Below are 25099 nucleotides of genomic sequence, written 5' to 3' on the forward strand. Positions count from 1 at the left end.
TCTTGATGTAACATACAAAAATTACGTAAGCCTATATAGGCGTCACTCTGGAAAATCAAATGATTTTTTCTCCTTAAAATATGCGTTGTTAATCTCGTTAAAACAAGGAAATTATCTCGTTTTAACGCGATGATTTATCTCGTTTTAACCCGTTAGTTACATATATGTATATCGTTTCAATGCGTTAATGACATCGTTTAAATGAGTAAGTTATCTAGTTCAAACAAGATAACCAACGCGTTAAAACGAGATATCTAAATAGTTAAACTTGTTAATATAAGAAAAGTATCACGTCAAATACAAGATTGTGGTATATTACTAATAGTAAAGTATATTAAACATTGCCGTTTCTGACGTGTTATTGTTCTAGGTTATGCAGCTACTATAAACATTTAATAATAAATTACATAATTGATATTATTATGTTGTAATGTTTTCTTCTCGGAAAGTGCGGTATTTCTGTGAAATTAACCAATTAAAAATGTATCATAATGAGGAAAATCAATCATCATCTTTATCTAGTTTTGAAGTGATTCAAATTCGTCGCATAATTTGAGCTATGTAAACCGCTATGTAAACAATACTACCATTAATGAAACTCATCAGATATTTCTATTTCGGCTTCGAAATTTGACCTCGACAGCCTTCGGATTTAACAAGTGTTTAATAAATAACATTGTTTATTCCCGTTTAATATGACATTGACGGTGTTTCCTTCGTTTAATGTACACTGTTAGGATTACATATCAGAATCATTCACCAGCCCGCCTGACGAGTTTCAAAATATCTTTTGACTTTTGTTATGCTGTACATTTGACATCTGTTTTCACTATTGAATATATTATGAAATTACATTACGTGAATTTGTTAATCAATAAAAACGATATTGTATACTGTTATAATTTCAATAGATGAACATAATAGACGTTTGGTGTCTTTAACAGTAATTTAACCATGAAATAACAAGTATTCAACTATAGACACAAAACCAACATACAGCAGACTTCCAAAATAAATTAAAGCTTATAGAATGGATACAGGGGATTCCGTTCAAATGACCTTAGTTCTTCCCAAGTCATCAATCCCATGTAACTAACCAACAACTTTTAAACGTCTTTGTAGTTTGATTATCGACATTATGCATTTTGTATACAACATGGTTGTTTTTCGTTGCAAAGGATTGAATTTTGCTGATCCGAAGAGGATATTGTTTCTATCCAATAAATGACTTCCACAGTAGTAGGTTTTTCTTTATAAAGCACAACATATATAATATAAATGTTTAGATGTTACCAAAAGGTATCGTTATTTATGAAATGTGTGGGCTATTAATTTATCAATTTGATTTACATTGTTGTGATGGCATGTACCTAGTGTTTCTCTAGGTTGAGAGCTTTTGTCAATAATCGGTAAAACAATGGCATTTAAAGTTATATGTGCCGTATTTTTCATACTCACGAATCAAGATGAGCTTTTGATATGTTATTTATTACCAAAAGTTACCAACATTTTGAGAATTACGTTTTAATTTTACGAGTACATATAAGAGCTGAAAATGATTTTTGGCAGTACTGCCGAAAATCATTATATGTACATGTATAATGAAGTGAAATGAGTGCATACGGTCGGACCATAAAGCCAAATCGTGGTCTACAATTTCATTTAGCATTTGTATAATGTTATTAGTCATTGTAAAGTGATTTCTACATGTATGTTTCCATATAAACATACATAAGGCATAAAAATCAACAAATTTTACAGTACTTAAATTCTGTGTTGCAACTAACGTTTGTCAGACATCTGGATGCATTTGAATAATGTTCACGGATAAATTCATCAAACCATGTGGTTTTCAATAGATTATGAAGAAAAAAATACATGTCAAAATTTTCGTCCAGTTACGGCACATATAACTTTAAATTTATTATTATAATTAATAATCAACCGTGTAGATTAAAAAAAATGAAATAATGTTTTCGATGCAAAGTATTTGCAATCATACAATATTAACAACTATAAATCACTATCAAATAAACAATAACAAACCTATCAAAATTATGCAGGCCTAAGCGAGGTGGACTCAAAAGCCGCCATTGCGAACAAAAACCAATCAAAATCCTACGATATCATTCTTTAATTTGTAACTTCCAAGTTAGACAAATTAGATCCGAGAAAAAACCTAATATAATTATTCACGGTGTTAAGATTACTTTACGTGACCAATTTACCTGCATACCTCATGCGAGTTTTCGGTATCCTTTGTTCCTCTCTTGCTTTTGTCATGGTGTACTTTTGACATGTTTATTTTCATTATTGAATATGTTACGAATAGCATTGCATGGTGTAGTTGATTAATGAAAATTACACTGTTTACCGTTACACTTCCAATAGATAAACATATATTGACGTTTGGTGTCTTTAACAATATGCCTCAATGAGATTATCACTATAACATGACAATAATTCAACTATAGACACAAAACGAGTAAACCACAGACTCCCAAAATATACATTAAAGATACTCCTCCGCTGACGAATGCTTTTTATGCTCTATCAAAAACAGGAGCAGACGAATTAGTATTTTTCTCTAGTTACAAAAGTTACTTACCATTACCATCAGTAACAAGTTTGAGCTTCTTGTTTTTTTTTCAAGATTAAGGTATAAAAAATAATTAATTGCGTCACGAAAAAAAATCCATGGCATTGTGTTTATGGAATGAGGTAATGATTAGGCATGCACCAAAAGCAAAAAAAAAAAAAAAAAATAATAATAATTTGCTGAATCTGGAAGGGATATTTTTTTCTAACCGACAAATGACTTCCACAGTAGTATTTTTCTTTTTTTATATAACTCAACAAATAAACTCTTTTTAAGATACTAAGGAGTGTCCTTTACGAAAACCTATTAGAGTCACTTTGAAAAATAAAAGAAATTCTTTTCTCGTTAAACCGCTATAAATATAAGATATATACGCGTTAGTAGTCAAGTTAGAACGAGATAAAAACGAATTATCTGGTTGTAACATGTTAGTTATCTGAGTGAATTATCTCATTTTAACGAATTAGCTATATCGTTCTAAAGAGATACTGATCTCGGTTTAACGTTTTTAATTATCTCGTTAAAACGAGGTAACTATCGCGCTAAAATGAACGAGATAATGAACGAGATAGTCAAGGCGTTAAAACGAGATAACTAACGCGTTAAAACGAGATAACTAACGTGTTAAAACGAGATAACTAACGTGTTAAAACGAAGAAGATAGTTAAGGCTTTAAAACGAGATAACTAACGTGTTTTAAAACGAATGAGATAGTTAAGGCGTTAAAACGAGATAACTACCGCGTTTAAACGAACAAGATAGTTAAGGGGTTAAAACGAAATAACTACCGCGTTTAAACGAAGGAGATAATTAAGGCGCTAAAACGAGATAATAACGCGTTTAAACGAATAAGATAGTTAAGGTGTTAAAACGAGATAACTAACGCGTTTGAACGAAGGAGATAGTTTAGGCGTTAAATCGAGATAATAATGCGTTTAAACGAAGGAGATGGTAAAGGCGTTTTAATGAGATAACAAACGCGTTTTAACGAACAAGATCGTTAACGTGTTAAAACACGATAACTAACTCGTTAAAGCGTGAAAAAGTATGGCATTAAAATGATACAACTACATTGCAACATAGTAACTACGTGTTAAAACGACATAGATAACGCGTTAAAACGAGATAGTTAACGAGATAATTATCACGTTGTAATAAGAAAAGTGTTTCATTTTATTTTTCAATATGACTTGTATAGCTTAAGTTGACACCGACCAGTAAATGAAAAATTGTAAAATTCCACCATTATACCGTGGAAACATGTACACTATTTACCCAGTTGCCGGGTACAGCGCCAGTAAGATCATGTGATCATTATTACGTCATCAGCAGTGATAAAAGCAGCCTCCCAACAGGTGCTTTAATCAGATGTTGAAACACGAGATATGGTTTGCTGATTCTGATCTCTACATTGTATGATATCAGCGTGAACGCTGGGATACTTTAATTAGGATTCTAATTCCTATACCCTCGGATTTGTTTTATAAGTTTTAACTTAATACATCTAATCATTGTGATATACTTTCAAGTTTTTTGAAGTTGTCAAGTGACCGCCAGAGGGGATTATTATTAACACAACTTTGTATTAATTGGATCACGTAAGGTAAGCTTGATACTATTATAATTATTAGAAATACAATATATTTGAATAGTTGACAATTCTAGAAATGAATGTCAATCATGTTTGACCATATCATGTATGCTACATTGTCTGAACTATACGTTGAAACAGATAACTGTAAGATAATTAAAGACATGTTCTTTAACTTTAGAAATGTGTCATCGTGACCCATTGTTGAAGGGTTTCAAATTCGTCGCATTTTTAGAGTCATTTATATGTCAACAAAACCACGATTAATGATACTCATCAAACATTTCTATTTCGTTTCCGAAATTTGACATGAACAGCTTTCGGATTAAACAAGATTGTGATAATTAACGTTGTTTATTTCCGATTTCATATGAAATTGACGGTGTTTCCTTCGCTAAATATACGCTATGCAGATCTAATCACCAGCAATCCTGACCATTTTCAATGTTTCTCTTGTTCCTCTGACTTTTTTCATGCTGTACTTTCTACAAATTTGTTTCATACTGAATATTCTACGAATTGCATTTCGTGAATGGGTTAATCAATAAAAAACGACATCGTATACTATTATAATTTCAATAGATGAACATTTATTGACGTTTGGTGTCTTTAACAGTAAACTTCAATGAGATTATTACTATGAAATGACAAGAATTCAACTCTAGACACCAACCTGTATACAGCAAAAATATACAACATAGCTAATGTAACGGTTACAGGGGATCCCAATGAAATGACCTTAGCTCTTAACAAGTCCCTAATCCTATAGACACAAGACGTGTATAATGCAGACTCCAAAAATATACATTCACAAACCTAGCTAAAAACTGAAAGTAGAATGGAAATATATATTATATAAATATATATATCCAATCTACTTTCAGTTTCCTGCTTAAATAATGTATTGGAAGAGGCTCTTAACCCAATTAACCAACCAACAACCTAACATCCTTAATTATTAATATTATGTTTTTTGTATACCACATTGTTGTTTTTAGTTGCAAATGATTTAATTTTGGTTATCCTTAGAAGATATTTTAACTTTCCAATAAATGACTTCAACACAGTCTTGATGTAACATACAAAAATTACGTAAGCCTATATAGGCGTCACTCTGGAAAATCAAATGATTTTTTCTCCTTAAAATATGCGTTGTTAATCTCGTTAAAACAAGGAAATTATCTCGTTTTAACGCGATGATTTATCTCGTTTTAACCCGTTAGTTACATATATGTATATCATTTCAATGTGTTAATGACATCTTTTAAATGATTAAGTTATCTAGTTCAAACAAGATAACCAACGCGTTAAAACGAGATATCTAAATAGTTAAACTCGTTAATATAAGAAAAGTATCGCGTCAAATAAAAGAGTGTGGTATATTACTAATAGTAAAGTATATTAAACATTGCCGTTTCTGACGTGTTAGTGTTCTAGTTTATGCAGCCTGTACTATAAACATTTAATAATAAATCATATAATTGCTATTATTATGTTGTAATGTTTTCTTCTCGGAAAGTGCGGTATTTCTATGAAATTAACCAATTACAAAATGTATCATAATGAGGAAAATCAATCATCATCTTTATCTATTTTTTAAGTGATTCAAATTCGTCGCATAATTTGAGCCGCTATGTAAACAATACTACCATTAATGAAACTCATCAGATATTTCTATTTCGGTTTCGAAATTTGACCTAGACAGCCTTCGGATTTAACAAGTGTTTAATAAATAACATTGTTTATTCCCGTTTAATATGACATTGACGGTGTTTCCTTCGTTTAATGTACACTGTTAGGATTACATATCAGAATCATTCACCAGCCCGCCTGACGAGTTTCAAAATATCTTTTGACTTTTGTTATGCTGTACATTTGACATCTGTTTTCACTATTGAATATATTATGAAATTACATTACGTGAATTAGTTAATAATAAAAACCATATCGTATAGTGTTATAATTTCAGTAGATGAACATATATTGACGTTTGGTGTCTTTAACAGTAATTTAACCATGAAATAACAAGTATTCAACTATAGACACAAAACGAACATACAGCAGACTTCCAAAATATATAACCTAGCTTATGGAATGGATACAGCGGATTCCGTTCAAATGACCTTAGTTCTTCCCAAGTCATTAATCCCATGTAACCAACCAACAACTTTTAAACGTCTTTGTAGTTTGATTATCGACATTATGCATTTTGTATACAACATGGTTGTTTTTCGTTGCAAAGGATTGAATTTTGCTGATCCGAAGAGGATATTGTTTCTATCCAATAAATGACTTCCACAGTAGTAGGTTTTTCTTTATAAAGCACAACATATATAATATAAATGTTTAGATGTTACCAAAAGGTATCGTTATTTATGAAATGTGTGGGCTATTAATTTATCAATTTGATTTACATTGTTGTGATGGCATGTACCTATTGTTTCTCTAGGTTGAGAGCTTTTGTCAATAATCGGTAAAACAATGGCATTTAAAGTTATATGTGCCGTATTTTTCATACTCACGAATCAAGATGAGCTTTTGATATGTTATTTATTACCAAAAGTTACCAACATTTTGAGAATTACGTTTTAATTTTACGAGTACATATAAGAGCTGAAAATGATTTTTGGCAGTACTGCCGAAAATCATTATATGTACATGTATAATGAAGTGAAATGAGTGCATACGGTCGGACCATAAAGCCAAATCGTGGTCTACAATTTCATTTAGCATTTGTATAATGTTATTAGTCATTGTAAAGTGATTTCTACATGTATGTTTCCATATAAACATACATAAGGCATAAAAACCAACAATTTTACAGTACTTAAATTCTGTGTTGCAACTAACGTTTGTCAGACATCTGGATGCATTTGAATAATGTTCACGGATAAATTCATCAAACCATGTGGTTTTCAATAGATTAATGAAGAAAAAATAACATGTCAAAATTTTCGTCCAGTTACGGCACATATAACTTTAAATTTATTATTATAATTAATAATCAACCGTGTAGATTAAAAAAATGAAATAATGTTTTCGATGCAAAGTATTTGCAATCATACAATATTAACAACTATAAATCACTATCAAATAAACAATAACAAACCTATCAAAATTATGCAGGCCTAAGCGAGGTGGACTCAAAAGCCGCCATTGCGAACAAAAACCAATCAAAATCCTACGATATCATTCTTTAATTTGTAACTTCCAAGTTAGACAAATTAGATCCGAGAAAAAACCTAATATAATTATTCACGGTGTTAAGATTACTTTACGTGACCAATTTACCTGCATACCTCATGCGAGTTTTCGGTATCCTTTGTTCCTCTCTTGCTTTTGTCATGGTGTACTTTTGACATGTTTATTTTCATTATTGAATATGTTACGAATAGCATTGCATGGTGTAGTTGATTAATGAAAATTACACTGTTTACCGTTACACTTCCAATAGATAAACATATATTGACGTTTGGTGTCTTTAACAATATGCCTCAATGAGATTATCACTATAACATGACAATAATTCAACTATAGACACAAAACGAGTAAACCACAGACTCCCAAAATATACATTAAAGATACTCCTCCGCTGACGAATGCTTTTTATGCTCTATCAAAAACAGGAGCAGACGAATTAGTATTTTTCTCTAGTTACAAAAGTTACTTACCATTACCATCAGTAACAAGTTTGAGCTTCTTGTTTTTTTTCAAGATTAAGGTATAAAAAATAATTAATTGCGTCACGAAAAAAAATCCATGGCATTGTGTTTATGGAATGAGGTAATGATTAGGCATGCACCAAAAGCAAAAAAAAAAAAAAAAAATAATTATAATTTGCTGAATCTGGAAGGGATATTTTTTCTAACCGACAAATGACTTCCACAGTAGTATTTTTCTTTTTTTATATAACTCAACAAATAAACTCTTTTTAAGATACTAAGGAGTGTCCTTTACGAAAACCTATTAGAGTCACTTTGAAAAATAAAAGAAATTCTTTTCTCGTTAAACCGCTATAAATATAAGATATATACGCGTTAGTAGTCAAGTTAGAACGAGATAAAAACGAATTATCTGGTTGTAACATGTTAGTTATCTGAGTGAATTATCTCATTTTAACGAATTAGCTATATCGTTCTAAAGAGATACTGATCTCGGTTTAACGTTTTTAATTATCTCGTTAAAACGAGGTAACTATCGCGCTAAAATGAACGAGATAATGAACGAGATAGTCAAGGCGTTAAAACGAGATAACTAACGCGTTAAAACGAGATAACTAACGTGTTAAAACGAGATAACTAACGTGTTAAAACGAAGAAGATAGTTAAGGCTTTAAAACGAGATAACTAACGTGTTTTAAAACGAATGAGATAGTTAAGGCGTTAAAACGAGATAACTACCGCGTTTAAACGAACAAGATAGTTAAGGGGTTAAAACGAAATAACTACCGCGTTTAAACGAAGGAGATAATTAAGGCGCTAAAACGAGATAATAACGCGTTTAAACGAATAAGATAGTTAAGGTGTTAAAACGAGATAACTAACGCGTTTGAACGAAGGAGATAGTTTAGGCGTTAAATCGAGATAATAATGCGTTTAAACGAAGGAGATGGTAAAGGCGTTTTAACGAGATAACAAACGCGTTTTAACGAACAAGATCGTTAACGTGTTAAAACACGATAACTAACTCGTTAAAGCGTGAAAAAGTATGGCATTAAAATGATACAACTACATTGCAACATAGTAACTACGTGTTAAAACGACATAGATAACGCGTTAAAACGAGATAGTTAACGAGATAATTATCACGTTGTAATAAGAAAAGTGTTTCATTTTATTTTTCAATATGACTTGTATAGCTTAAGTTGACACCGACCAGTAAATGAAAAATTGTAAAATTCCACCATTATACCGTGGAAACATGTACACTATTTACCCAGTTGCCGGGTACAGCGCCAGTAAGATCATGTGATCATTATTACGTCATCAGCAGTGATAAAAGCAGCCTCCCAACAGGTGCTTTAATCAGATGTTGAAACACGAGATATGGTTTGCTGATTCTGATCTCTACATTGTATGATATCAGCGTGAACGCTGGGATACTTTAATTAGGATTCTAATTCCTATACCCTCGGATTTGTTTTATAAGTTTTAACTTAATACATCTAATCATTGTGATATTACTTTCAAGTTTTTTGAAGTTGTCAAGTGACCGCCAGAGGGGATTATTATTAACACAACTTTGTATTAATTGGATCACGTAAGGTAAGCTTGATACTATTATAATTATTAGAAATACAATATATTTGAATAGTTGAAAATTCTAGAAATGAATGTCAATCATGTTTGACCATATCATGTATGCCTACATTGTCTGAACTATACGTTGAAACAGATAACTGTAAGATAATTAAAGACATGTTCTTTAACTTTAGAAATGTGTCATCGTGACCCATTGTTGAAGGGTTTCAAATTCGTCGCATTTTTAGAGTCATTTATATGTCAACAAAACCACGATTAATGATACTCATCAAACATTTCTATTTCGTTTCCGAAATTTGACATGAACAGCTTTCGGATTAAACAAGATTGTGATAATTAACGTTGTTTATTTCCGATTTCATATGAAATTGACGGTGTTTCCTTCGCTAAATATACGCTATGCAGATCTAATCACCAGCAATCCTGACCATTTTCAATGTTTCTCTTGTTCCTCTGACTTTTTTCATGCTGTACTTTCTACAAATTTGTTTCATACTGAATATTCTACGAATTGCATTTCGTGAATGGGTTAATCAATAAAAAACGACATCGTATACTGTTATAATTTCAATAGATGAACATATATTGACGTTTGGTGTCTTTAACAGTAAACTTCAATGAGATTATTACTATGAAATGACAAGAATTCAACTCTAGACACCAACCTGTATACAGCAAAAATATACAACATAGCTAATGTAACGGTTACAGGGGATCCCAATGAAATGACCTTAGCTCTTAACAAGTCCCTAATCCTATAGACACAAGACGTGTATAATGCAGACTCCAAAAATATACATTCACAAACCTAGCTAAAAACTGAAAGTAGAATGGAAATATATATTATATAAATATATATATCCAATCTACTTTCAGTTTCCTGCTTAAATAATGTATTGGAAGAGGCTCTTAACCCAATTAACCAACCAACAACCTAACATCCTTAATTATTAATATTATGTTTTTTGTATACCACATTGTTGTTTTTAGTTGCAAATGATTTAATTTTGGTTATCCTTAGAAGATATTTTAACTTTCCAATAAATGACTTCAACACAGTCTTGATGTAACATACAAAAATTACGTAAGCCTATATAGGCGTCACTCTGGAAAATCAAATGATTTTTTCTCCTTAAAATATGCGTTGTTAATCTCGTTAAAACAAGGAAATTATCTCGTTTTAACGCGATGATTTATCTCGTTTTAACCCGTTAGTTACATATATGTATATCATTTCAATGTGTTAATGACATCTTTTAAATGATTAAGTTATCTAGTTCAAACTAGATAACCAACGCGTTAAAACGAGATATCTAAATAGTTAAACTCGTTAATATAAGAAAAGTATCGCGTCAAATAAAAGAGTGTGGTATATTACTAATAGTAAAGTATATTAAACATTGCCGTTTCTGACGTGTTAGTGTTCTAGTTTATGCAGCCTGTACTATAAACATTTAATAATAAATCATATAATTGCTATTATTATGTTGTAATGTTTTCTTCTCGGAAAGTGCCGTATTTCTATGAAATTAACCAATTACAAAATGTATCATAATGAGGAAAATCAATCATCATCTTTATCTAGTTTTGAAGTGATTCAAATTCGTCGCATAATTTGAGCCGCTATGTAAACAATACTACCATTAATGAAACTCATCAGATATTTCTATTTCGGCTTCGAAATTTGACCTCGACAGCCTTCGGATTTAACAAGTGTTTAATAAATAACATTGTTTATTCCCGTTTAATATGACATTGACGGTGTTTCCTTCGTTTAATGTACACTGTTAGGATTACATATCAGAATCATTCACCAGCCCGCCTGACGAGTTTCAAAATATCTTTTGACTTTTGTTATGCTGTACATTTGACATCTGTTTTCACTATTGAATATATTATGAAATTACATTACGTGAATTTGTTAATCAATAAAAACGATATTGTATACTGTTATAATTTCAATAGATGAACATATATTGACGTTTGGTGTCTTTAACAGTAATTTAACCATGAAATAACAAGTATTCAACTATAGACACAAAACGAACATACAGCAGACTTCCAAAATACATAACCTAGCTTATGGAATGGATACAGCGGATTCCGTTCAAATGACCTTAGTTCTTCCCAAGTCATCAATCCCATGTAACCAACCAACAACATTTAAACGTCTTTGTAGTATGATTATCGACATTATGCATTTTGTATACAACCTGGTTGTTTTTCGTTGCGAAGGATTGGATTTTGCTGATCCGAAGAGGATATTGTTTCTATCCAATAAATGACTTCCACAGTAGTAGGTTTTTCTTTATAAAGCACAACATATATAATATAAATTTTTAGATGTTACCAAAAGGTATCGTTATTTTTGAAATGTGTAGGCTATTAATTTATCAATTTGATTTACATTGTTGTGATGGTATGTACCTATTGTTTCTCTAGGTTGAGAGCTTTTGCCAATAATTGGGAAAAAATGGCATTTAGATTTATTATTTATAATCAACTGTGTAGATTAAAAATGAATTAATGATTTTCGATGCAAAGTAGTTGCAATCACACAATATTAGCAACTATAAATCACTATCAAATAAACAATAACAAACCTATCAAAATTATGCAGGCCAAGCGAGGTGGACCAAAAACCGCCATTGCGAACAAAAATCAATCAAAATCCTGCGATATCATTTTGTCATCAGCAGCCAATCAGAAGATCACATGAAAGATTCCTGGTCCAAATTATTATGAAAACATATCATTGTTTACATCGTCATACTTTACAAATTTGTAACTTCCAGGTTTGACAAATTAGATGCGAGAAAAAAAACCAAGTATAATTACAATATATGACGATTAACCTTTCATAAAAAAATAATCCTTAAATACATGTTCAAGAGATTAACTTCAGTTAATTTATTATAAGGAATAAACGGAATAGAATATTGATGTTATAGGTTTTTCTATAACATAAAAAAATCTATTAAAGTTAATCCTTAAGTAAAGTTTATAAAGTATACTTTAGACCATTATTCAAAGAGGCAAGTATGAAGCGAGCGAATATGTTAAATCAACCCAATATGTACAAAATTTGAAATTTAGTAAAAAGCTTATCAATACATTTTTCATTTAAATCGATTATCATCCATTACAACTGTTTAAACATCGTCATCATTAAAACTGAATTTGCATATAGGATGGCTTTCACATGTTTGACTATAGCCATCGTGTCCCGAAAACTGCTAAACTGCTGTATTTCACAATACATTGTAGTTATGAAATCTGCGGCAATGTTTCCTTTCTTAAATTCACGGTGTTAAGATTAATTTACCAGCATACCTCATGCGAGTTTTCGGTATCCTTTGTTCCTCTCTCACTTTTGTCATGCTGTACTTTTGACATGTTTATTTCCATTATTGAATATGTTAAGAATAGCATTGCATGGTGTAGTTTATTAATGAAAATTACACTGTTTGCGGTTAAACTTACAATAGATAAACATATATTGACGTTTGGTGTCTTTAACAGCATGCCTCAATGAGATTATCACTATAACATGACAATAATTCAACTATAGACACAAAACGAGTATACCACAGACTCCCAAAATATACATTAAAGATAATCCACTACTGACGAATGTTATTTTCGCTCTATCAGAAACAGGAAACAGGAGCAGACGAATTAGTATTTTTCTCCAGTTACAAAAGTTACTTATTTTACACCATTACCATCAGTAACAAGTTTGAGCTTGTTTTTTTCAAGATAAAGGTATTAGAAATAATTAATTGCGTCACGAAAAAAATCCATTGCATTGTGTTTATGGAATGAGGTAATGATTGCGCATGCACCAAAAGCAAAATAAATTAATTTGCTGAAACTGGAAACGATGTCTTTTCTAACCGACAAATGACTTCCACAGTAGTATTTCTCTTTTTTATATAACTCAACAAATAAACTCTTTTAAAGATATCAAGGAGTGTCCTTTACGAAAACCTATTAGAGTCACTTTGAAAAATAAAATAAATTCTTTTCTCGTTAAAACCACTATATATATAAGATATATAGGCGTTAGTAGTCAAGTTAGAACGAGATAAAAACGAATTATCTGGTTTTAGCACGTTAGTTGTCTGTTTTTAACGAGAAAATTACGAGTTAACCATCTATTTAAAATGAGATAACTAACGTGTTAAAACGAACGAGATGTGTAAAATTCCACCATTATACCGTGGAAACATCCAGTTGCCGACCCGGGTACAACATCAGTAATATCATGTGATTAGTGTTACGTCATCAGCAGTCATAAAAGCAGCCTCCCAGCGGACGCTTTAATCATATGCTGAAATACGAGATATGGTTTGCTGATTCTAATCTCTACGTTGTATGATATCAGTGTGAACGATGGGGCACTTTAATTAGGAGTACAATCATTGTCTAATTCCTATACTCTCGGTTTTGTTTTATTAGTCTTAGTTTTTACACTAATGAACATTGTGATATTACGTCAAGTGATTGCCAGAGGGGGATAACTACTTATTAATTGGATCACGCGATATTTGCAAGGTAAGCAGGATATCATTATCATTATTACTAGTTTACATATTTGAACAGTTGGCAATTCTAGAAATGAATGGTCAATCATGTTTGGCCTTTTTTATGTATACCTACATTGTCTGAAATACATATATTGAAACAGACAATTGTAAGCTAAGTAATCATAAGGACTAAACATATATATTTTTTGCGCTATTATCGTACTATGACGTATTTAAGAAATGAGGGCGCTTTGGTAACACTGTGATACGTTATAATTAGTTGCAATACGCTAAATTAGGTGTAACGATGAGGGTATTACTGGGTAGAGATACACTAATTCAGATTCTGATAGGCTGTGCTACGCTTTGATGCGCTTATTTGTGGAGTTGTGCTAGTGGTAGAAGTACACTAAGGTACGAATACGCTTTGGTACACATTTTAAGTGGTGGTGGTGGTAGACGAACATTTAGGTAATATACGCTTTGGTACGATGGAACACGCTAATATTGGTTCCTTCACGCTGTAACATGCTAGCGTACGCTTTTGTACCTTATGTTTAGAGATTAGAATGCATATGTCTGCATATATTATGTTACGCAAGTGTATTTCATATTCAGATAAAGATACAATATGTATATGTGATGCCTGTTGAGTTGAGTTTGTTTGTAACAAAGGTCAATTCAAAACCTACAGAAAATAAATAAGAAGTAATAATAAATTAATAACAAACTAGTTTGTTCTTTTTGAAGGGTATGGTGGCTCATTTGGAACTTAAGGTTGGGTTTTAAATCCTAAGAAATTGTTCTTAAAACCTTAAGAACAAGAACCTTAGGACCATTTTCCAAATTTATTTTGTCGTAAAACAATCTAGCTCTACGCCGAACAATATTCATCAATTTTCTTAACCTATCACATAGCGTGGCCTAGTGTAAACTAGCAGCAAGCGTGGCATAGCGATGAGGAAATGGGGCTTGTAGCTTGGACACTAAAGGGACACTTGGGTTTTAAGGAAACTTGCGGTTGCTGTACTGTATATTTTACTGGCGCTATCGATATCGTGTACAGTGGTGGTATATAGATCCGTTGTTTTTCCGGGTATCTAAATCCGGGTGTCTAGACCCGTTGTTTTTTTCCGGGTACTCCACTTTGGTTTGAAATATTAACAGCCATGTTCATATAAGGAGATGATGAAGGAAAGCCAAACTACTCGGAGAAAATCGACTGACCATTGGTCAGTACCTAGCATCTGCATTCAAACTGGTGACTTAATAGTGGAGTGCTTGTGGTAATATGTTGAGACATCTTAACCACCCCCACCATGGCCCCCAACCAAGTACTCCAGCTTTTTCACTTTCGAAACCAGAACGTGTTAATAAACGATCCTTACTGTCTAATGGACGGACGGAAAACTAAATTAATCATAAACTTGATATCATCAAATTAAAGTGATTATGAGGTCATTTTACAGAGACAAATATTATGTAATCCTCGTGTTTTCAGCTTAATTGCATTAAAAACATCTAAATAACTAAATTTTGTATTAGGTCACCTGATGATCTATACTCATCGTATTTCGTCCGTCGTCGTCAGCTGTCTGGTCGTATACTTTTTCATCCATACGACTCCTTCTCAATAACCGAAAGGCTTAGTTAGGTTACATATATTGTAATTGTAACATACAGGGATAAATAGTGACCAAATTTATTCGAATGAATAACCTTGACTGTCATTTAAGGTCACAGGGGTCAAATAGGCTAAAATGCCTAAATACCTGTTAATGGCGTGTACAGATGTATCTTGTTTGGGGTCATATAAACTGAAATCTTTAAACGAAATTGACTTTTTGACATTAACAATGAGGCCTAGAGACCTGGTGTTGGCCATTCACCTGTATCTTACTTAGGGTCAAATCGGCTCTGTAGTTTGCTTGGATGAAAAGCCGAGTTTGTTCAAATGAATGGCCTTGACTGTCATTCAAGGTCTTAGGGGTCAAAAACTTTAATTTTGTTTTGAGTACTAAACATTTTGTCTAATATTACTATTTTTGGATCTTCCATATATCCAAATTTAATTACAATTGACAATATTGATATGATTAAACTATTGATTTGTGATTAAAATTTTCATAAATTTGATGATGAAGGCAAAAAGTATCGCAATCCATGAAATGTGTGGGCTTTTAATTGATCAATTTGATTTACATTGTTGTAGTAGTATGGTTTTATTATTTGTCTACGTTGAGAGCTTGCGTAAATGATTGGGAAAAAAGGGTGGCTTTTAAATTTATTACTAATGATTCACAATGTGGATTAAAACATGAAATAATGATTTTTAATACAAAGTTGTTGCAACCATACAATATTAGCAACTACAATGTATAAACTATCAAATAAACATTAAAAAATATATGGACACGAAAATTGTCACTGCGAACAAAAACAATTAATTGTCACTTGTAAGGGTGGTTTTAGGGTGGGTTTGAATAACTTCTCAGATATTATACGTGAAAAGAAAATTAAAGATGACTGCTGATCAAGAATAGGGATGCGTGCCCTTCGGCCATTCCAACCAATCAAAAGCCTGCGATATCATTCCGTCATCAGCAACCAATCAAAACAAGATGTTGATCAAATTAGACAAATTTGATCCTAGAAAAAAACTAACAAATTATAATACATTACGATTAAGCTTGCTATACGTTACAAGCACAAAATAAGCTAATTTCGTAGCTAGGACTTATGCCCTTCCACACATGTGAGGAACAACTTAAATAAAATGGAGATAATCACCAGAAAGAGGGTGACATTTAAATTTCAGCCCATCAAGTAAAAATGGCATTAATGTTTGTAATGTTGCACCTGATCGACTGAGATAACAGCGCAATGATTTCGTAGAAAATAGTCTGAATGTAAAGGTAATGTGGAAGAGATTAACTTATGTTAATTGAATTAAAAGGAATAAATTGAATATGATGTTGATGTTACAGCGATATCCATAATATAAAAATATATTCAAGTTAATCCTTAAATAAAGGTTAAGAATTATATTTTGGACTGATATTCAAATTATAACGCGACTAGATCTTAACAAACAGAACTCTCTATATACCAGGGAAATGATAGACTTAAAAGATAAGCAGCCACCGTCTTGAATTTCTCAGGTTAACATTACAGCCGCATATCTATCTACGTATGTAATCTTTAATACAAAGCATAACAATTAACTTGCTAAAGTATAACATTTGCAATTTAGTCAGATTTATACGTTGATTTCGTTTATTTTATTATACTTATCAAGTTCCACCTGATGATAACATATTATACACCTATAATGTAATTATCAGGTTTAATATTCAGCAATTAAAACTTGACTGTCATTATACTTCTCATTCATGGTGTGGTTTAAATTAAAATAAAATCTTTATATATCGCCAGTTGTACAAAACGAATTATTTATATTTTTTTTTATTTCTAGATTTTCAGGATGTTCCTCTTTCGTGCCTTGATAAGCTTTTCGTTGGCCGTCACGTTGTCTAATTTATGGATCTCAGCAACTGCTAGTAAGTTTGTATTATCAAATTTGGTTCTTTCATTTAAAACAAATATATATATGTTAACAGGATATAGTCTACGTTTAAAGATATCTGATACATATGTACGATATCTGATATTGACATACAATTGTATATAGTAGTTTTCAGAATATATCGAAAATAATAAGATATGTCACAGACATTATTATTAAGAATTATACTTTGTCACCAAACCCTGGTTCGACTGTCAGAATCCTACTCCGAGACACCTTACCACTATCACGGTGACAACCCTTTGTACGACTGCCAGTATCCTACTCCAAAACACCTTACCACTATCACGATGACAACCTCTGGTACGACTGCCAGTATCCTTCTCCGAAACACCTTACCACTATCACGGTGACAACCCCTGGTACGACTGCCAGTATCCTTCTCCGAAACACCTTACCACTATCACGGTGACAACCTCTGGTTCGACTGTCAGTATCCTTTTCCGAAACACCTTACCACTATCACGATGACAACCTCTGGTACGACTGCCAGTATCCTTCTCCGAAACACCTTACCACTATCACGGTGACAACCTCTGGTACGACTGCCAGTATCCTTCTCCGAAACACCTTACCACTATCACACGGTGACGAAACACTCGTGAAACCCGTCGACTGTCAGTATCCTTTTCCGAAACACCTTACCACTATCACGATGTCAACCTCTGGTACGACTGCCAGTATCCTTCTCCGAAACACCTTACCACTATCACGGTGACAACCTCTGGTACGATTGCCAGTATCCTTCTCCGAAACACCTTACCACTATCACGATGACAACCTCTGGTACGACTGTCAGTATCCTTCTCCGAAACACCTTACCACTATCACGGTGACAACCCCTGGTACGACTGTCAGTATCCTACTCCGAAACACCTTACCACTATCACGGTGACAACCCCTGGTACGACTGTCAGTATCCTTCTCCGAAACACCTTACCACTATCACGGTGACAACCTCTGGTACGATTGCCAGTATCCTTCTCCGAAACACCTTACCACTATCACGATGACAACCTCTGGTACGACTGTCAGTATCCTTCTCCGAAACACCTTACCACTATCACGGTGACAACCCCTGGTACGACTGTCAGTATCCTCCCCCGAAACACCTTACCACTATCACGATGCCAACCCCTGGTACGACTGTCAGTATCCTTCTCCGAAACACCTTACCACTATCACTGTGACAACCTCTGGTACGATTGCCAGTATCCTTCTCCGAAACACTTTACCACTATCACGATGACAACCTCTGGTACGACTGTCAGTATCCTTCTCCGAAACACCTTACCACTATCACGGTGACAACCCCTGGTACGACTGTCAGTATCTTCTCCGAAACACACCTTACCACTATCACGGTGACAACCTCTGGTACGACTGTCCGTATCCTTCTCCGAAACACCTTACCACTATCACGGTGACAACCTCTGGTACGATTGCCAGTATCCTTCTCCGAAACACCTTACCACTATCACGGTGACAACCCCTGGTACGACTGCCAGTATCCTACTCCGAAACACCTTACCACTATCACGGTGACAACCCCTGGTACGACTGTCAGTATCCTACCCCGAAACACCTTACCACTATCACGGTGACAACCCCTGGTACGACTGCCAGTATCCTACTCCGAAACACCTTACCACTATCACGGTGACAACCCCTGGTACGACTGTCAGTATCCTACTCCGAAACACCTTACCACTATCACGATGACAACATTCGAGCCTTACATGTCTTCCATCTCACTGTTGTATCTGATTGCGTTGCAGCACCCCAGAGCTGCAGTGAATGTAGCCTACTGTTTGAAGAGGATTTTATCGGTAAGAAAACATTTGACTAGTATAAACAATTTTCCTCGTCTTATCTTTATTCCCATCCAGAATGAAAGGATGAATGTATTAAGACATGGCTTTTTAATCGACGATTGATACGTAGATTTGTTTGGAACGATTTATTTTAATATATCGTTTTATTTCTGTGTTTTCTATTTTCTATATTCTATGAACACTAATTTAATTAGAATACAGATCCTTATAGCCACCCCGTTAAAAAGAGGATCTGAAACATAAGGAGTCATGTTCAGATGACCATTTACCACGCGTACTTCAGATCAACTATATATTCTACACATTGTTACATCAATTGATAACGCCATTTCGTTCGAGTATACATATACATTAAGCTTTCTTGTGGTCTTTGGGCAACATAATATTGGTGATGGAATGACGTTAAAAGATGATATCCTGCGCTAACGTCATTACAGCGGGAAGATTACAAATAGTTACGTTCCATCACCACTGGAGATACTAGTCCCGCACAAACGTTATCGAGTATGACTTGGTACAGGAATTAGTCCCATTTGATTAGCCATTTTCCAAAGGTCTCCAGAACGTGACCCCTAATGGGATGCTTTAATCAAATTGTATGAACACTTCCATCACACAAAGACGAATCGATACATTTATGTCGGCTATACTAATTTTTCACCTAACAACAGCAAAATACATTTCAAAGAATTCCAACGCAAAAAAGGCCAGAATTCCTAATTGGTTGATTATCTTTATTCATACTTTAATTGAAAATGAAATACAAGAATGGCGCGAAATCCCGACGTTATGTTGACGTCACAATAGGAGGTACGTTGAAGTTGCGTTTTGGAAAACATAATGCCTTGATAAATCAACGGAATCGTACATTAAAACGTATCCATTTTTGTCACGTTTACTGATTTTTTTATTACAATATTGCTTTTTTTTTAAATCGAGTAAGAAAAATATTGTTTTCAAACTTGCGTGAAAATAAATTACTTGTGATACCAGATAATATTTGTGCAGTGCTAGTTGTTATGGAACGTAACTTTTTGTAATATTCCTACTGAAATTACGTCAGCGCGGGAATAATCTTTTACCGTAATTTCATAACCTATAGAAACATAAGACACACACCAGTTAGGTATCATGTAGGATGTGAATTATTTAAATTATGTGATGAATATAGTTTTGTTAATATATTTTACATTAGAACGTAAAACAGTTATAAAAACCATCATAAATTAAAATTGGGGGTCAGTGTACTTGGTGTATTGTCCCATTACGATATAAGTTATTTTACAAATTTTCTCTTAAAAAGATCAAAATATGTTTAATTAACTGAAATATGGTGATTAAAAAGGTAGTAAAGAGTAAAAAGGTAGAATTTTGACTACAAAACGTAAGAAGCATTTTTGTTTGCAAAATGGCCACAAAATGGGGAGATTTCTTACTGCCGTTGAACCCTATCTGTGAACGACGAAAGTACTATACTACTGTAGCGAGTGTACATTGTATTGAATGAAGTGACGCAACAAGATAGTCGCGTCCCACTCACCCTAAGGTGGCGAGGATTGGCTGAACTTGAAGTAAGCGGAGTTACAAATGATTGAAGTCTCATTTGATGAAGATCAAACGTCAGCTGAACGTTGTTGCTAAATGTCTAACTTGCCTACCTTTAACGGCTATAAAAAACACATTTCTAGCACATCTTCATAAAAACGGCTACTACCGCCTGAAAGAGCGATGATTTTCCTTTCAAAATTCATCTTACACATCTATAAGTCCCGTAACTATGAATTACCAGCCCATTTGTAAAAACATTTCTCTAGGTTTTTGACAATCACCTAATTAAAATTGTCATAGTGCTCGTAACTATGCATGAGCGAGGCCAAAACTATGATTGATCATAAACCTTATAACCTGATAATATATTTCATGTGTAATTCAGCTTATCTGCTTGTGGAATGGAGAGTTTGAAATCAACTTGATTTCATTTACTTGAAACTTACAATTTTTAATCAATTTTGTCTGTAGCTGTTGACTTTCATAAAATCAATAATGTCTGTCATGGTCATACAGATTCGCTTTATTCACAAAATGATATGTCACAAAACCAAATTCTCGGCAATATCTAAAACATCTAAGAAATATCAAAATTTCATTACGAGTTTAGCCCCGGATATAGATTCATGTGGGTTTTACCGAATTATGTTTAAATCATTATTTCTTGGTTTATTTTTTTATATAATATTTGGAGATAGTAACATGTTGGCATTTTATAAAAGTTTCCTTTTTTTGAAGTCATCCGACTTTAAATGTTAGATGATAAATTTAATTATTTTCAAAACCTAATTATATCAAATTCACAAAGATTTAAAAATTGTGTTGTAATTTATATTATCGTTGAAATTAAGTTCTTTACCATAAGAGGTGTTTTATATCAATTATACATTCTTTATCACTAAAACTCATTTAGCAGATATTGTATCGAAATCATAACGGTTTTTCGTCTAAGAATCTACCTTTCCTTTTTAAAAACTCCTAGTTTATTATATCATGACGAGTTTCACGGTACCTAATTATAAGCTATCATTTATCTGTATTGCATTTAACACATACATTGTAATTTGTATCAGTTTATTACTGAAATCCTAACGGTTTCTAATTTGTAATCGTAAATTTATATTCGGGTCAAATTTGAAACGCATTAAAATTTAAACAAACCCCTCGTCTTAATTTCCTTGTGTCACAAACATTCGCCTACAATTTAAAATTAGATGTTATAGGCCTATGCATGTGACAAAATTATAACCTTTCAGTATAATAGACAACATATACCAAATATACCAGAGATGTAAGATGAAGATTTCTACATGTACGTACAGTACTATGAGTCGTACATTACATGAACTGCATGCAGGGTAGATTTTATGTATAGATAATGAGTTTCCTGACCTTCCCGAATTCATATTGTCGATAATGAAAACTAAGCCGGGTACTAATTAATAAAGAAAATAACACCGACGATAATTTGATCAGTCTTAGAATATTGTAATTGTTTACCGTCCATTTTCGGCACAAACACCAAATTGTAATATCCAAACCCATGTGCCCTTCAAGTCATATTTGGCCACGCCATCTTATAACGAACCAATCAATGAAAAAAAGTTTTCATTCTCGACGCCGAGAAGTACTTGTCTTTGATCATGTACTATCGATACTTCTCGTAATTGCATTATACTTTCGGCGTTCACAGATAGGGTTCAACGGCAGTAATGATTTTATAGCATATCTGTCCACATTAGAAGTCTAACATTCTTCATGTGTTACATTGCTACACATAGACAACGGACAATAAACAGATTAAAAATCAATTATGTTAAATTTTGGTTGAAGGGGGGTTCCAACAAGACTGAAATCTCACAAGAAATTATCCTTATTAATAAGAAGTTTTTGTTCTCGTGAATCTATGCAAGCAACACGTAAACCTTGAGACAAGTTTCATAAAAAAGTTCATATAAATGGGGAGGCAGCCATTTTGTCAAGATCTTGGCTGACATCAATTCATGCTGTTACGATATATTTCCTGGCAAGCGAATTCAACGAAAAGCGATACAAGTCATTATCCAAGTGGCTTATTGACAAAACATACATGAAGTGACTGTATTTCAGGTGGATTATGTTATAACATAGTGTGTATCTTATAATAAGTAAACAGCGATTGAATCAAACGTTACCATTGTGACATATTCCGTCTCTGCAAATTACAGAGTTATCATCCCTTGCAGATAGGTATTGATTGTGATATTACTTTCACAAAATAATGACAATCGATACGCAATGGATATAATATGAACATACGTAATGACATAGGTAATATGTTAAACGGTTAATCTGGAAATCATACAATATGCAATCAACTCAAACGTCTTCCGTCCTCCGGGTTGGTGTCCGTCTGTCTGTAAACATTTTCTTTAAATCGTTACACAAATAGTTGTTATTGAGTTCTGCATGGAATGTCACCAAATATAGCTAGAAATATCCCTAGGGGAAGGAGAATAGAGTTTGTATATCTTGGCTCTGAAGCCGCTGGGGTAGGGAGGCGGTTCTCAGTAGGGAAAATAGAAGTAAATCCTTTAATTAAACCTACTCATAAAGTTATTCATTGATTGCGACCAAATTTAGCTAGAATAATCCTTAGTGGGGAGGGTTTGTCGGAGGTAGATCGTTTAAATTGTAATTACCATTTAATTATGCGTTGATTGTAACCAATTATGTCCTGAAACATCATTTGGGAAAGGGGAACAAAGTATAAAATAATGGCGATGGCGCAGGAGGGGCGGGGTCCAATAGATTTAAATTATCGATAGTGCTTGTACATGGTTTATACTGTAGTACCCGATAAAAGTTTTATTTTAGAATTTTTTATTGTATTGTATTTTGTACATGTGCAAATGTTATATCGGGTCATTATCTGGTTTATGTTTATAAAGTGACGAACGATAATTTTAGCCATTAAAAATTCATTATTTTTTTCAGATTACAAATGGTGTTTGTACAAGTTCTATAATCAGTCAGAAACCTGGTTTGATGCTCAGACAATTTGTGAGGCAGGAAATATGACCCTAGCTCACATAACACAGTCCTCAGAGAACAGCTACATTAGTAAACTGATGGTTCAAAGTCTCAAGAATTTGTTTGTCAGTCCTCCAAGGTATTTCAAATTTGTATAGAAATGATAAATAGACAGATTGATCTTTAGTTGTACATTTTTATTGTTAAACACAAACTTGCACGCCTTCACACATCAATCAACACCCACACATTATGGCTTCCTCATTTCCCTGGAAAACTGGATAGTTTCCAACTTTAAAAGGTATTTATGCAGTCGGTGTCCTTCCACTCAGCCAACATATCCTATTTTAACACTGAGGGGAGTAACAATAGAGAACAATACGGACTAATTACATTTAAGTTTTAGTCTGTTTTAGAAAATACCTTACCTGTATTCACCTGTGCTACACCTGTACCATAAAATTACAGTAAGTAATTTAGTATTCTTCTTTTGATTGTTTTTTATGATTTTTTTAAAATCACCTTACATATATGTAAAGATCTATCTTATACACAAAACTTACATGTACAATAGTTAAATCTTTCACATCCTGATGGTAATCTAACAATCATATATTTGCTTTCTGAGCATTTAGAAATAAAATTTTAGTTAAAATTAAAAAACAGAACTTTCCCCCTTTTATTAGATAAACCTCCGGGGGAGAGTACGAGAGGGGGGGGGGGGAAGGGGGAGATATGCATTTCAAACATATCCAAGTTCATTATTGTAATATTCTTCCCCTTGAATTTCACCATTTTTTTCCTGAGATTTATGCAAAACATACATTTTGGACTGAATAAAGTCTGATTTTGAGTAACTTTCCTGGACTTTAAAACATTTATATTGTTATGAAAGACTCTCTTTTGCTTTAGATATAATATTGCTGTAATATAGTAATTAGGTGTTTTTCATTAATCTTTTCTTATACGTAGGTTAATGAAGTTACCAATAAATTGTATATTATATATATGATTATCTTAGAAATATATATATTTAGCCTATTACCAGAATATGACAGAAAGTAATGCCAACCATTATGAAAATATAGGTATATATCTATATGTGTGTTCCTCTTAAGTTTAACTTAAGAGGAACACA

The 25099-nt window shown here is 33.0% G+C and overlaps 1 protein-coding gene across 4 annotated transcripts in view; it reads left to right on the forward strand.

Annotated features, from left to right (window-relative positions):
- The window catches only part of LOC138330044 (mucin-3A-like), a 42224-nt gene that overhangs the window by 11278 nt on the left and 5847 nt on the right, over positions 1-25099 (forward strand). For 2 of the 4 annotated variants that reach the window (XM_069277419.1, XM_069277416.1), the window contains exons 1-4: positions 9233-9454; positions 17456-17540; positions 19345-19395; positions 23926-24100. In XM_069277419.1, the coding sequence (XP_069133520.1) occupies positions 17465-17540; positions 19345-19395; positions 23926-24100 (302 nt within the window). In that variant the 5' untranslated portion in view covers positions 9233-9454; positions 17456-17464. Of the gene's footprint in view, positions 1-9232; positions 9455-17455; positions 17541-19344; positions 19396-23925; positions 24101-25099 lie in introns of those variants that run through there. The other 2 variants (XM_069277417.1, XM_069277418.1) reach the window with 1 other exon arrangement.

Source organism: Argopecten irradians, chromosome 8 (assembly GCF_041381155.1).
Source record: "Argopecten irradians isolate NY chromosome 8, Ai_NY, whole genome shotgun sequence".
Classification (NCBI taxonomy): domain Eukaryota; kingdom Metazoa; phylum Mollusca; class Bivalvia; order Pectinida; family Pectinidae; genus Argopecten; species Argopecten irradians.